Source organism: Vanellus vanellus (assembly GCF_965231255.1).
Source record: "Vanellus vanellus genome assembly, chromosome: 7".
NCBI classification, from domain to species: Eukaryota; Metazoa; Chordata; class Aves; order Charadriiformes; family Charadriidae; genus Vanellus; species Vanellus vanellus.
In genome coordinates, this window is record NC_138912.1 from 14950969 (window position 1) to 14967305 (window position 16337).

General features: G+C 40.9%; 2 protein-coding genes across 2 annotated transcripts; one reads left to right on the forward strand and one right to left on the reverse strand.

Annotated features, from left to right (window-relative positions):
• ATP5MK (ATP synthase membrane subunit k) lies at positions 1-4211 on the forward strand. Its single transcript, XM_082486514.1, has 4 exons — positions 1-98; positions 1953-2050; positions 2143-2238; positions 3131-4211. The coding sequence occupies exons 2-3, from the start codon at positions 1964-1966 to the stop codon at positions 2233-2235; spliced, it is 180 nt and encodes a 59-aa protein (XP_082342640.1). The 5' UTR covers positions 1-98; positions 1953-1963; the 3' UTR covers positions 2236-2238; positions 3131-4211.
• A 251-nt stretch (positions 4212-4462) lies between these two features.
• TAF5 (TATA-box binding protein associated factor 5) lies at positions 4463-16337 on the reverse strand (the record flags this gene model as incomplete). The annotated part of the gene is made up of 12 exons (XM_082486411.1): positions 4463-6440; positions 7369-7546; positions 7695-7872; positions 8299-8463; positions 9527-9656; positions 10644-10764; positions 11289-11424; positions 11882-12045; positions 12739-13054; positions 14319-14559; positions 15818-16154; positions 16299-16337. The coding sequence occupies 12 exons, from the start codon at positions 16335-16337 to the stop codon at positions 6223-6225; spliced, it is 2223 nt and encodes a 740-aa protein (XP_082342537.1). The 3' UTR covers positions 4463-6222.

The following is a 16337-nucleotide window of genomic DNA, read 5'->3' on the forward strand; positions in this document are numbered from 1 at the left end:
GCCTGCGCTAGCTGCGCGCGGCGCTCGGCGGCCGCCATTTTGTGGGAGGGCGCTGGCGAAGGGCAGAGTGCGGCGGCTGGACGGTGGTGGCGGCTAAGGTACACCGGGGTGCTGCAGGGGAGGGTGTCCGCGCCGGCCGTAGGCCTCTGTCTGCGCCTCCTCCTGTGGGGCTGTGCCGCCTGGCGGGAGTACGGCTCTCCGCAGCGCTGAGCCGCGGCTGTTCCTTGGGGCGCTCACGACCTTCAGCCGCGGCGTTGCTCCCCTGCGAGTACCAGGTGCCGCCGCGTTCATTCCCCCGGCCCGACGCGAGCGAGCGCCGGGGTCGCGGCTGTCTGCTCCAGCGGGATGGGCCCGGCTTCTGTGCGGGGCTGGGGCGAGAGCGGCAGCCGGTGGCGGCCGGTGTCAGGGCAGTTGGTGAGGCGGGCCGCGCCTGACAAGGGCACCGGGCTCTTCCGGAAAGGAAAACCTGTGTTGTGATGTCTGGGCTCTGAGCCGTCCTCGGAAGGACGTAATGACTCTTCTCCAGGCTTTTGTATCGGTCAGAAAAGATGACCTTGGCTTTCTAAGTCATGTACGGCAGGTGTTTATGGGGGCTATTTCATTAAGATTTTTAGCTATTGCATAATCAGTCCAGTTACAGGCACGCTTACCTGATTACACACTAGAGATACATTACTGGATTGGGTTGGCATAAGAGCTGTGTTAATGAGCATAGCACCTGCTGTAGCAGTTTCTTGTATCTCTCTTCTGGGGTACTGGTGGCTACACCATCTGCCCATTTTGGTGGGTAACCATGTGGTATGTGTGTTTCTTTTGAGGTGAGTTACAAGATAAACAACAAATGTTTGTCCTAAACATAAAACTTCCTTAAACCTTAGAAAAACAGATTTTTAAACACTAAGAAGAAAACCCCTTTTATTGTAAAGGTGATTAAGCACTGGAACAGGTTCTCCAGAGCAGTTGTGGAGTCTCCATCTCTGAAGATATTAAAAATGTGATGGGGCGTGTTCCTGAGTGATCTGCTGTAGCTACCCCTACTTTGAGCAGGTTGGAGTTGGACTACGCGACCTCCAGAGGTGCTAACCTCAACCATTCAGTGAACGTGCAAGTGTGCTACTGTAGCCATGCCAGGCTTTTGTGTTAATGAATTTCTTACAGTACGCCTGAAACTGGTGCAGACACAGACAAAATACAGAAGTGTGCTCTCATGTACTTAGTGTTTTTGTTGTTCCCGTGAAAGCACCTCCGAGGCTTTGTAGCTGGTGCAAGTAACTTGCTGATCTAGCTGAGAACTAACTAGAAAAAAAACAACATATATTTTTATCCAGATCTGTGAATACTAAGGTGGGCCAGTAGATGTAATACAAATGTGCAACTGAGAGCAGGGCAGTTCTTACTAACAACACTTGCACTCGAATATGGTGTAAAAGTTGTAAAGCAGCATTTTGAATCACAAAATAGTAGTGGTCTAGTGTGAATTATGACACCAAGTTTTGGGGTATGTAATTGAAGCTATTTCTTAACTAAACTAGTGAAGATTTAATCTTAATTAGGTATTGCAGATTCCTGAACAATTGGTAGAAATTTGCGTGTGTTGAATGTTTGCGTAGGCAGGACTGGCAGGTCTCTTCTTTATAAGTGCTTTGAGGAATTCATCATTATACTGATTTGTTATTTTTTTCTCGTGTTTAAACTTGGTTGAATGAACTCTGAAAATCATAAATCAGAACCCCTCATTTGCTTATCTGCTCTTGTGTCACCTGTTTTGTACCATAAGCAGACTCTGAATCTGCCTGATCCCTATGTGTATCCACTGTCTGTTGAATGTCCTGAAAGCAGATTTAATAGCTGGCAATGGAATTATTTAGCTCAGTGTAGAGATTACTTTGATTTTCCTATTGATCCTGTCCAACTTACTTTCTATTTGTTAACTGTCCTTTATTGCTTGTTAGGACAAGCAACCATGGCTGGCCATGACTCGGGATCTCAACACCAGTTCACTGGATTTCAGAAGTACTTCAATTCCTATACTATCACAGGCAGGAGGAATGTATGTATTATGTATTTTAACTTTTATAGTCTAGTATAATGGTATTTTGGGGGTTTTAGACTGAAACTAAACTTAACTTTTATGTTTTCCAGTATGTAATAGCAACATACACAGGTGTTGCAATGCTCGTCTTGTATTTCAAGCTTAGACCTAAAAAGAAAACTCCTGCTGTGGCAGATAAGTAAATGGTAAGTGACTGGTGTTCTTCCAGGACCAAAATGCTCCAATGCCAGCCCAGGAAGAAAGACTGACAAAGGGCAAGTTGCTAATAATACAATATAATTAGAGAAACACAGGCATGTGAACTTTGTATTTATAATTTTAAACCTCAACAAAACTATAGCATCAGCTTATTAGGGGGCATTCTGAATGAAGTAAGTTGTTAAAGGGGGATGCAGAAAGTATGGGATATCAATATTCTTTTTTGTCCCATGGTAAGTGGGACTAGGGACAGCACACAGGGAGACAGAGTAAGCAAGCAAGCAAGGAAGGAGTATATAGTATATATGTAGGTATATCAGGCTTTGCTTGCAACTACTAGGTGCCTCTGGTCTGCCCTTTTGCTGTAAAATAGGGATAATTGTTGCTTTTTAGGTTATTGAAGTAACAAGGTAGTACTTTAGGACTTGTTTCTTAATTGTATTAGAAAATTACGAGCAGACATTAATGCAGTCTGTTAAAACCTTACTTTGAACAGAGTAAAGGAGCACCATACGATTGAACTGTATATATTAGCACACTTGATTATGCAAGGTCTGTATAGAAGTGATTGGACTTGTTCTTGTATAGCAACAACCAAGTGTCACAAAATTCTAGAGTCACTTTCAAATACAAAATTTCCACTGAAATGGCATCTTGGAAAAAAAACTATGGGCTGTCTTCATAGTCTGCAAAAAGGGGTAGAAAATATCAGGGACAGCATCATTGCTGTATGTTAAAGGGACATCAGTCATTTCTTCCTAAGTGTCCTGAAATTTGCCTGCTCATAACTAAAATTGTTTGGGCTTGGGGAAGGGGGATGCTCAGTTACTAGTACCACTGTGCAAGACTTGCTATGTTTGATCTCTCTTCTCTTGGCAGGTTGCTGGCATGTCTGAACCTCTGATCTGTGTCAGTGTAATGAAAGCTGATCACCTGTTATGGCTAATAAAATAATAACTTGTTTTATTTGAAATATGAAATGGTGCAAAAAAGCATAAATGTGGCACCTTTTTTTTTTTCCCTCTTTTGAAAATAGTTATTTGTAGTGGAGATGGAGTAGCTGATTCCTGTCATTAGGATGTGTTATAACAGCAGAAGAGTTTACTTAAAATAGTAAAGTGTTCTGAGCACCTGGTAGTAACCTAGGAAAGACCTCACCAGCATGACCATAATACCAGCACAGAGCTTATAGCTGATCAATGCATCTCTGCACTTCCATGTCATAGTGGAAAACAGTAAGCCTATGTGGTTTGCAGTTACCTGGTTGCTCCCATTTTTTGCATTCCGAGCTAGTAGCTTACATGGAAACCATGACTTCCTCACTGTTACTAATACAACACAGATTACAACTTCTGCCTCAGTTGTCCATATTTTGCATAGAACCTGTTTGGTTTTGATGTAAAGCCTCCCAACATAGACTGATCAAATTATGGTATTTGAGCTTTTTCTGTTACTGGCTTGTCTTGCAGAGGTAACTGCCAGAAAGAAAGTGGCTTACTTGCTGAAGTTAAGCTCTCGTAACTCTGCATGTTCATAAAACATGGCTTAAGTAGTTCAGTGCTTATTCTTAATAAATGAGGTGTTCCTACCACAGGTGGTTACACACAGCTCCCTCCCTGCCCAACACTAAAACTTTTCTCTCCTATTCTCCACAGTGTCTTTATATATCTCAATGAAAACTCCATACCTTCCTTAGGTATCACATTAGTTCTGCTGTGCGAGAGTGATTATACGGCGCTGTGCTTTGTGGAAGGGTGCCAGCAGTAGGGGTTCAGCCTGGGACTTCTAATGCTAAAGCATGCAAGTACATTTCCCAAAGAGGACACCAGGAAGTAGGCATGACCACTGGAAAAAAAGGAGAGAGAAATTATAGTCTTTGTGCTCTCTCACTCTAGTTCATGTATTCTTAAAGCTATTTGGATATGCTGGGCCTTCTGAATAAATCTAGTCGTCTTCTTCCCCTCTGAGTTTGTTTGCATAAATAGCTTCTGCTGTATACAACTTTTCAGAGGAATATCTGTTGCTGTACCAGAGTAATAGATCTAACTAGCTACAACCCATCACCTACCATTAGAACAAGATTTACATGAGAGGGCTAGTCATCAACTTAACTATTTCTGAATTTGTTTCTCATAGCAGATTGCTCACAGTTAGAAGCATTGCTCTTGCTTCCACTGCAGCTATCAAAGGAAGAAAATAGCTTCTTGTAATGTACAGACGCAAACTGTGTGATTTTAGTATTTATTATAATATCAAAAGTACAAAACTGTACAAAATACAAAGGCAGAATGTGGCAGTGTTTTCTTTAAGCTGTCAAAACTGTACATGCTTTGTTGTAGGCAATTTGCTTGATTCACCACAACTGTACTTAAATCCAACTAAGATCCAATTGAGAGCAAATAAATTTTGTTGAGGTACAATTACACAAAAAAAACAAACACCCATAATAATTTAGTTTTAACCTTTTTCTTTAAAGAAAATTCCAGGTGATCTTCCTAATGAATTTTCCACCCCTTATTTTGATGTATAATGCCTGTAATATATCTTTACTCCAAGAATTAGAGTCAGAGAAGGGATGAGAGGGGGAGGTAGTTCTCTATTTACTTTACCTCAGAAATGTCAAGTCTTGTTTTTATTTTCACTAGAGAGCCAGCAGACTGTTCAAGTGTTCAAGCCCTTACTGGAAAGTAATGAGGAACACAAAATAGATTTCCCTGTATACAGTTTGTAAGAGATTTAAAAAAAAAAAAAAAAAAAACCAAAACAAACAAACAACCACAAACCCAAAACCACACCAAACTGGGCCTGCCCTTTGGTGGTGGCGGCTTCTGTTCAAAGACCCAGAAAAAAGTTAAAAGTTATACTTCCCACTGCTTTGCATGTTTTCGTCCTCCTTAGAAGTAAGGCGCTGAGCTTTATTAGTTGTCCAGGAGGACTTGCTGGGGTACAATGTTTTTGTAGGTGGAAATTGTCACTTCAGCAACTTCAGAAGCTGGCCTTTCAAAAGAAAACTGATAATACGCTTAGGACCGATTAATCCTTTTACTCTGCAATAATGTTTCAATTTCTTGGCTACATTTTGATACATTAACCTCAGGCAGGTTTTTAAAGCTCTTTTAGCTTTAACATAAAAGGGTTAAAGTCCACTTCTTAAATAACGGATATTTATATGCAGTTGTGCCTCAGTCTCTCCCCCCTTTTTTTTTTTCCTTCATACAATAAAAGTATGAAAGTAAATAATGTTCACATTGCACTTCTGGTTGCTTACCACCCTTACAGCATTGGCTACCTGTGAAAACAGAATAACAAGATCTGCCTTTCTGATACCTCAAAAGACCACAGGAGTTTGAAACTTTTCAGGACTTAGTATTTGGATGGATAAAACCCACACATGAAACTTCACGGCAGTTCCCCACAAGCCTCTGCCTGTAGGACCCGCTTTTTCAATGCCCTATTTGTTGCTGTAATACTCTCACCATACCTGTTACCCAGCCCAGGTGATAGTGAGTTAAACTACATTCTTCTTTTCTAAAACTGAACAGTTTTTGCTTGTGTCTGAGACTGATTAAACATTTGCTAACCATAAATTAAGTGCTTTAAAAAAAAATAATCATTTGAGAACACATACTAAGGCTGTTAACTTTCCACAAGTTTCAGCAGAGCTCAATACCATCTCTGAGAGGAGACAGCCATTTTCATATACATATATATATATATATTTTTTATCAAAAGCACCATGAACAATTCCTTCCTTTTACAGCCACAATGTCTTGTCAATCTCCAGCATTTTCAAACTGTGGATAAATATGAAATAGCAGAACTGAGAAGACACTGCTTGCATTAGTTTACATAGGTTTGTTTTTCCTGCACCAGACTAGTGGGGTCCACCTGTACAAGACGTTCCTCTTCATCTCCCATCCTGAGGTCACTACTGCAATGGCTTGGCACATGCAATCTCACAGCTTCCCAATTCACTGTGAACTGTAGGCTCCCGCAGCCAGCAGCAAGTTTCTGCGTGTAAAATGGAGGTGTACAACGGGGGTTGATTTGGTCATGTATGTACCTAGTAACAAGTCCTGGGAGTTTTCAGGCAAGTTTATATGTCCAGTGGCAGTAGTAAAGTCATCCGTTTCTAAATCTTCAAACGCTTTCACAGCATCCCACAGACGAACTGTGTTATCCATTGAACCTAAAAAGAAAAAAAGAACAGTTTTAAGTCCTTTCTTTTATTCATAAAAAAGGCACATAAAAAAGTTACTGGGCGTAAGTCTACAGTTATGAGCAAACCTGCTTTTTGAGCTTTTATGTGTGCATTCAGTATGTTAGAGACTTGCTAAAGTCTGTTTCCTTGCAGGATGTCTCTAACATACTGAATGCACACATAAAAGCTTCCAGGATTTCAGCTTTCCTGTAATCTAACCTGAGTGCCCTGTGGACCAAGCACAAAGAACTACTCTCTCTTTGGATTGATAGAGAACAGAACAAGTTTCAAATTCATTAAATTCCTATACATTTTAAGAAAACAGTTCACTAATCATGGAGAAGGGAAAACCAAGCAAAGGAGCTCTGCTATATTAGACACCAGAGAATCCACATGGACAGGCAGGAAAAACAAGCAGGCTTCACAAGTTCTGCTGCTCATAGACCTGACTATTAATATTACACACACATATCTCTATTAAAAAAAAAAAAATCTACTGTGAAGAAATAGTAAGGGTCTGGATAATTCATCTTCCTTTCTAACCTTTCCTCTCTTCTTTTTAGTACTGCTGCATGCCCCACTCCCATTCCAGTATCCTGTGCCTCTCTAGCCCAGCCTCTTCTTGTCTGCCGTAGAGTTATTTCTAACTTCAGATTCCACTCCCAACACTGCATGCAAATCCCAACCTTCACTATTGTTTAACTGCACAACACCTTTCCTTCAGTTCCTGGAACAGCGAGGGGGTCATACTGCACAGTCCAGTGAAGTACTTGCCTTGTACCAGCAGTTTTAAGTTGCTGCTTTTGCTAAGCAAGTGATTCTACTTTGTCTTCCTCAATTTAAGGAACCAATTATATCATTCCTCTTCAGACTTATGGAACATAACAGCATCTTCACTGTTTCCAGCAAATTTTACCTGATGCTAAAATCTCCCCATCTCTACTGAATCTAAGTGCGTAGATAGTGTCAGTGTGCCCTTTCAGTTCTCCAACCATCAAGCCATGTCCAATATCCCACAGCAGAACTCTTCCATCTGTTGCTCCAGTAGCCAGGAATCGTCCATTGGGAGAAAATGCCAACGAATGAATTGGTCCCTAAAACAGACATTGTGGGGTGAACAAACAAGTTAGTTAAGTCTACTCAACATTCAGTAAGTCAAGCTGTATTTGTTCTGGATACTACTCTTCAGAATTGCATCGCAGAAAAAGAATGACTTTCACACTGTGAGTGATATCCCTTTACCTTATGTCCAGTGAATATTCTTACACAATTCCCATTCAAAACATCCCAGAGCCGTACAGTCCTGTCTGCCGAGCCCGTGGCAATATAGTTAGAGTTTGGATGAAATCGGGTACATGTCACATCAGCAAGATGGCCAGCAAATATCCGTAAAGGCTGGTAGTGATCTGTTGCCCACAGACTGAAAATAAAAGCTTTATTAATTAAAAGAACCCTAATGAAGTTCAGTATCTGTTGTACAAGGAGGGATAAAAGGAAGCAATTTTGCAGTTTATTGAATTAGGAGGATCTGTTTTGGAAAAGTACACTTTTAAGAAGGGAGAAGTAAAGAATATTCTGTCAAGTTGTTAAACAACTAGAAGAGAATACTTATTATTAGATGGTCATGTAAGAAGACACTATCTCTTTAGACATCAGATAATCTGATTTGTGTTGAAAACCAAAAAACCAAACCCTGACATTAAAACATTTGTTCAGTATTTTACTTGACATGAAATAAAATTTATTTCCAGTAATAGGCTAGGCTAGAGCATATCAGCTAATCACGTTCAGGGTTAATCCACCACAAGCTGATCCAGACAAGTAAAAAAGCCATCCAGTTTCTTACCGAGCCACTCTGTCATGTCCTCCTGACACAAAGTAATAACCATAAGGAGAGAACTGTGTATCCCATACTGGGTAGTTGTGTCCTTTATAGCCCACCAAACATGTGAATGTTTGGAGACTCCACAATCTGACAGTGCCATCCTCAGAACAGGACAACAGATAGTTCCTGTCACAGGATAAAGCATAGCATATTACATACCAAATTTACACATGGACTGTACAACCATTGCATAAATGCTGTGAGATGTCTATGACAAGAAAAACTGTCCACTGAACAGCATCTGTTCAGCATGTCACACATAAATCAACATTTTGGAGGGGTAAGCAACAATAACCAATTCAAGCAGAATCCAGTCCTAAGCCCTTATGCAAAAAACAGAGACATTTGGATGTTGAGGTCTAATTCTGATGATGCACCAATACTGAGGGGAGGGAAAGAAAAAAAAAACCACCCTGAAAAAACGACAGAGCTGGGCTTTATTCAGGAATTCCAGTTATATGAAAAAATTACTAGTAAACTGCTATACTATGTTACTTAAAAAAAAAAATCTTTTAATATAACTCTAAACAGAATTCCAGGATTCCCTGAAAGAGAATTCATATATGTTCACATTCTCAATTCATAGTTATAAACTCTATATTCATGTAGCACACAAAGTTTACTTCTCAGTTGTGTTTCTGTGATGATTGTTTCCTGACTAGACACAAGCAAAAGCAAAACTTTAGACATTTAAACCTCCTTTGTACTCTTCAGACTCTCATAATTACATAACGGTTTTAAATCTCTTATTTTAAAGATACTACTCCACGCATTTTGAAAATAAAGTCTCAATAGAATACAAGAAATGCAACCATAAGCTACTCAGTTTGGTTTTATGGTTTGCAATAGTGTAAGTGCAATCAGTGCTGCAGTACTTTTCCTCCTACAATTCAGTTAGTTAAAAGCTGACTTAAACTACAATTTGCAAACTGATGGTCTATTGCTGTCTAAGTCTTGAACCTCAAAAACTGTGTCAGCATCCTCAGCTCCGGTTGATTTCAGTAATAGCTGACAGTGCCCAACACCCTGAGCATAGCAAGCACTTATGCACGCACACAGTTTCTTATAAGCTGCATAAAGAATTGCTTTAACATTCTGGAAAACGCTGCATTAAGAACATGTTTGCATTCAGTACTACACAATTAAAACTCAAGATAAGCAAACTAGTTAGGTTGTAAACTTATTTTACCTATCAGGACTGAAGCTGGTGCCATAGACAGGTCCACTGTGACCATATAAAATCTTCAACTCACTTGCTGTTTTCTCATCCATGATCCTCTCCAAGACATCATCTGATTCTTTGTCGATGAGACTGAGGTCTGCAATATTTCAAAGCTCATGTATAACTGTCAGAAGTTCAAAGATAAATGCCATGAACAGGAAAACAAACAGTATTATCTTTAAAAGAGGCCAGTATGATATGAATGTCACAGAGTACCTGGGAATTGGTAAGTCTGAAATATCCAATGGCATTTAAAATATCTTCTACCATTGTAAAAGGTGAAAATAATATTTTACCTAAATAATCACTCTTTCTTAAGTCTTCACTAAGACTAAAATAAATTAATCCTGATGTGTGTTATTTTTCATGGATAATTGTTCAGCCTCCAAACACAATAACATCTTCTTGATAGAGATGCCAAATTTTCATGCCTTTTCCCACAAAGTTAATATGCCACAAAGATGCTTTTCGGACATGTTTTGACAGCTGCACACTACATACAAATTAACTTTTAGTTTGTAGGCTACTGTTCACTGAACATCACGACCACATCTCAGTTAAATATCCAGATTAAGAAAAGTTTGCATGTTGTCTAGCTTCAACTGCAACACATTGTTACATAAACAGCACAATTAAAGAAGCCTGGTTTCCATGAATTTGTGTAGGTGTTGAGCTACAGGATATTTTCCACCATCCTTCTCAGAGTTCCCTCCTATAATTTCCCCCAGGGTATCTCTAGTCTCTCCCTAGACCACCTAAACCTAACAGTCTACTATACCCTGTAGTTACCATACAGTTAAAAAGCAAGATGGCTATTTCCATGCTAGTTCTGGCTAGTCCCAAGCTCCATGCACTGAACACCTCACAGCAGGTCTACACAACCAGATTTCTCATTCCTTTGAAAATGTTTCTATTGGTAGTACATAAGATGCGATCATACATCTGTGCACATACTGTTTCTTCAGAGTGAAAGTTTTTAACTGCTGAAGACATCCCTCCTGCCACAGACATCTTTCTCTGTTCACGCAAAACACAGCTGTCACAAGTAACACATGCTCATATTAAGTATCACTGTCTTAATTACCTGCTGCTGTTTTCACACTACGTAGCTTTTTCGGAGTCACGGACCAGACTCTGACAGTAGAGTCAGCAAAGCCTCCTACAATCATGCTAGAGTCATCTGTAATATCCACTGCAGTCAGACCCTATACAGAAAATATCCATTTATATTGTTTTTATCTTTCATGATGCACTTCAAACATTACAAAATCCTAAGTACAAATAAGAAAATTAACTCAACTTATTTACAAAAATAAGAGGGACTTATTCTAGGATAGACATAAACACATACATTTTTGCACCATTAAAAATAAAGTAATGTGAATGAAGCACAGTCAATAGTGACAAAACAGTACTGTTTTCCAGGGCTTTGGTGCAAATCATCTACTGTATTCTGTAGAATACATTTAGTGGCCCACAAGAAAAGCAGAAGAAGGGATTATGACAAAATCAGAGCAAAACCAAGGATGACGGAAATCAAATAGTTTAAGGAATCTTTAAAGAGAATTTCGAAGATTTTGGAACATAAACTTTGCAACACAACCTTTCAAATACTCCAATAACCCTGGCCAACTCTGTTAAGTCTTATTTCTCTATTAAGAGGGATGTTTAGAATTGTTTAGAATTTTGATTCCCTTTTCCATATTACCCAATGTCTTCTTTTGCCAACCTGGTAAGCGTTAAGGAATGTGTAGAAACAGATGGAGGGCAGGCACTCTGGGCCAAGACGCACACGCCTTGCAGCTTCCTTCATATTCATTACTTTATCCAGCTTGTCAGAGTCTTTCAGTTCAGGCAGAGGAATTCTACAAAAAGCATACATTTTTACAAAGTAAAAGCACCTTACATATTGTTAATCTAAAGAGAGAAAGAGAAACCTTTGCTTGCAACCCTACACCTCGATATTCAAATACAAAGCAAGAATTAGAAAAAGTGAAAGATTACGTAAGAGATTAACTGATGAGAATAAGAGTCAGTAGCTTTAAGAATTTCAGACAGGCAATGGAACGATAAAGAATTGAGTATGACCTGAAAAAATTAGTGGGTAACCAAGTGAAATTTTATCAAGGGAAATCTAGATTGTCTTGAAGGGCAAAGACAAAAGGTTATATGATGAGCTTTCCATTACCTCCCTGAGAAGTCTTATTGCTAAACTGTGTACAGCTGAAATGGCCAAAGAGCTAAAAATGTCATGCGAACAGTGATGCAGATTTGGCACGACAAGACTGAATTTAACAAGACTTCTCTAAATTCCCTTGGTACCTGTTTTGGGGAGGAGCATTAGGGTCTTGTTTTTTACTTTTTGATCCTACACTGTCTTTTTTAGGTTTTTTCTTCTTTGGCTTTCCTTCCTCATTTTCTCCTTCTTCATCTTCATCATCCAAAGGCACATCGAACTCTGGTTCTTTCAATAAGCCAAAGAAAACCTGCAAGCCAGTAAAACACACGAGACAAAACAGCAGTTGCTGTTCTTACTGAAAACTAATTTTTTTTAATGGAAACTTTTCAATGTAGTAGTCCACATAATAGAGGTGCACCTTTAAAACTGCTATGTTTATATTACTGCATACATTACTGGTTAGCCCATAACAAAGGTAGTACACGTTCTACTGTTTTACCCAGCAACTGGTCTGGACAACTCTAAGTTCCCCCACTGCTTCTAAGCACTTCTTTAAAGAAGAATCCCTACAGCTGACATAGTTTATCCATATAGTACTGTGTCTGTCAAGATCTACACTGTCAAGATCTACACAAACAGACCTTGCAGTAACAACTGGCAGTAAGTAAGTAAGAAATACATCTGTTGTACAAGAAAGCCAAATAGTCGGGTGTCCATTTTAAAACCAGAAAGTACTTCAGGAGTTAGTTTACGTTTAGTTCAGTGGGCTGAATGCAAGGTTCTCTCAAAGGGGTTCAACGCTTTCTTCTACCAGACAGTGACACATCTTGATCTCTCTGCTCCTGCCAACAGCTATTTGTACAGTTCTCTTCCTTTGTTCTGTTCATGCTGCCTTTTAATATCTCAAGTGACATATGTCAGTCTATACTCAGGTATCTCCCTGAAAAACTAGGGAGAATTGTTCAGTTATAATAAGCATGCAAGAATCTTTCCCTCCTACCTTTGCTTTATTAGCCTCTCGTTTTGCCTCCCCAGCCAAGCTTCCAACCATAGCATCTATCTGTTGTTTACTGCGAGGCATTCCGTCAAAGATATCAATGTAAAGATGTTCCTGAACAATGTTCCAGATCTGATTGTTCTGCTTTTCCTGAAGATGCCTCTTCAATAGTTGGTAAGAGTCACGGGAAATACGCAGCACAAACTTGCTTGTTCGGAAATCCAGCATGGTCTCGTTACCTTTCATATGTTCTTTTTTGGTTAAGCTAGATAACACACGCAGGTCATCCTGGTAATAGCACTCCTGATCCCCATGAAATCTATTGAAACCATTTAAGACATGATAAAAGATTTATTAGAAAAACATTATCTCTTAAGTGCACACTTATTTATGTTACTTTAACATGGACTATTTATGTAAGGACCTTTTGGAAGCTACTGACTACATATGGGATTATTTTTCTGCTGAAATAAATTTCCCCCTGAGGAAGATACACCAGCGACTTACTGTATACAACAAGAGCATTCAACAGTTAAAAACCAAGATGAAGAGAACACCCAAATGGAACCTCACAGAATTTCATACACCCAAAGGGTTCTTGCCTGAAGTAAATAGTTACACTAACATGTTTATTTACAGAAATGGAACTCTAATTTGTGGTATCATAAAGTACAGGGCATTTTTTATTACACAAGACTATTGGATGTATTTATATCTGATTCATTATATGAACACGCACATTTCACAGTGAGTATGTTTCTCACTCTCCACATGCATTATATAATAGCTAACAGGTGTCTAGAATTTTCCATTTTTACTGAAACCATGTTATAAAATAGTTGTGGCAGGGAACATTTTAACTATTTACAAAATCATTTTTGCTGACCATATTGGAGGGACACAAAGTTATCCTTTTGGATTGAAATATTTCGTAATTGGTCCGAATCCATAAAACAAATGAAATTTAGTTTTCTCAAGTGATAAAGAAATTAAGCATAGTAAGAGCAGAGAAAATTGTAGATTAGCCATAAATTAGTTCCTTTAATTTTATGTGAAGAATTTCAATATACATAGAATGGTTTAGGTTGGAAAGGACCTTAAAGATCATCTAGTTACAACGCCCCTGCCATGGGCAGGGACACCTTCCACTAGACCAGGTTGCTCAAAGCCTCATCAAACCTGGCCATACATGCTATGACATTAGCAAATACTTATAGCGCACGTTACTTGGGCATATCCCTGCAATTTTCCAGTGCTAAAAAAAAAATAAAATCTTTCTCTCAAGCAGCAGCATCTGACCAGCAAACCATAAAGATCATTCAAAATCTGCACGTGGACAGTTTAAAAGCATATAGTTTGCACATCTTTCTAACGTAGGAGATTGGAAAAGGATTTAAGAACAGTTTCTGTAATCTATGGCACCATTACTTCAGATTCCAAATCCCTTCAACCTTAGAGAAGAAAATAATACGTATGTGTGTGTATATATATATATATAAAAAAGCCTATGATATTATAGCTTACAGATTTAATCAAAGTAGCAAATACAAAACTATGCAAATGCACAAATGAAAATAAATTACCTTTCAAAAAAAGACTTTGCTTCACTCTCATGTTGATTGTAGACCAATTCCAAGTACATGTGCACAAAGAGAGGATAAAAGAGCTGAGATAATTCTGCTCGATGACAGTCCAGGGAACATTCAATGAAGTTTTTCAATCCACTGTAGTATTCCTCGTACAGTGTTGGGTCTCCCTGCTGATTGTAGGCAGACAATACTGCGCTCACATCTGGCTGATCTTCCACAACAACGCCTCCTCCAACTGCAAAAGCAATAGCATATAACAAGAGCTTGTAAGACAGCCTGAAAGAGCCAGCAAATATACAGTGGCTAACAATTCTCCTGGTAAGGTGAGGCGCTCTGAGCAAAACATGACACTAAGTCTTGTGCTTGTTCAGTGCTAAGTTTAAATGATACAAGTGAGATGATGGTAGCATGTTATAGTCCACTAGCCAATTCTCCTAGCACCTTAAGCCATCTTTTGCTCTTTCCCTGCCAACAGTTGCCTATAAGGTATTTAAACATAGTGCCTAATTCAGCTAGGATTTTACGAGTAAAGGAAGAAGCCACTATCATCACCAAAGTAAGCTATCTTTAGTGCTAAGGTTAGAAATTGTCAGATTAGGAGTGGAATCTTTTAAAGCCTGTAAGATATACCCATTATATTTTGCTTATATTAAGTTCATGAAGTGAACAATTCACCAAGACCACTACACAAACATTAAAGGGCAGTGACTTCTTGCCACTTGCTAACACTCCGAAAGCTCTGTTCTCCATAGCAGTCATTAAATATTTTCATTGTTATGTCTTCTATGTAAAAACAATCATACCAGGTGATACCAGGAACTTTATACTACACATTTACTAGAACACTGACACATCAGTTTCTGAAATTTCATGATACTGTTCTACAAAGCTCTCCCACAGAACACCTCGACTAAAAATACTTAGACTACAATCATCCGAAGAACACCTCAAGTACCCAGCAACTCAATCCAGAAACGTATAAACTCTCCTCTTCAACTATCCTATGGCTCCTTCTTCAAAATGCAGCCTGTTCATCAGGCCTCTCTTCTCATCCCTGTGGCTGCATCTTGGACCATCACCTCTACCTGCAAAGGAACCTTCAGCCTCCTGCCACACTGTTAGTCGAGACAGGACACAAAGACAAGGGGAAGTACTTCTCTCTTTGACAGTGCTTCCTGCAAATACGACAGATACCTCATCCTTGGTCCCTTGCTCCAGGAAGGGCACCACCAGGAGATTCCCGAGTGGTGTGGGGGAATGACACACTCAGCCCCCCACCCCCCTGCCGAAAGCCGGGTAGACTCTCGCCTCGCCCCCCAGGGAGGGCCGCCCCACTGAAAGCACGACCTGACACCGACCCTTGTGTCCCAGCATCACGGAGAGACCGCGATGCTGCGGGAGGCACAGGCCCCTCCAAGTCCCCAGGGGTCCCGCCGGAAGGGGGCTGGACCCCGCCCCATGAAACGACCCCGCAGCCCCCGCGCGAAGCCCACCTTTTCCCGGCGGCACGGCGGCAACCGCCACCACCCCGGGGCTGGAAGAGGCGACAGCAGCGGCGCTGCCTCCTATCGCGATAGTGGCAGCGGCGGTGACTCGGCTGAGCAGCGCCTCTCCACCGGAGGATTCCGCATCGCCGCCCGGGGTTCCCAGAAGCCCGCTGCCGGCGGGGCTGAGGGCAGCAGCACCGAGGTCGTCGCCGAGCAGGCGGGCTTCGCGGCGCAGAATCTCCTCGGACTCGCGGAGGTTGCTGCGCCGCAGGAACTGCAGCACGGCCACGAGCGTCTGCCGGTCCAGCGCCGCCGGGGAGGCGGCCGGGCCCGGTGCCACAGGCTTAGCGGGGGCCGCCTCCGTACCGCTCCCCGCCGCCTCCCCCTCCGCCGCCGCAGCCGGGGGAGGGGCGGGAGCGGCGGCGGCGGCGGCTGGAGGCGCAGCAGGGGGCTGCGGCGGCGTTCCTGCCTCTGGGTCCGGCTTTACCGCCACCACCTCCGCCGGCTCCTCAGGTAGTGCCGCCAT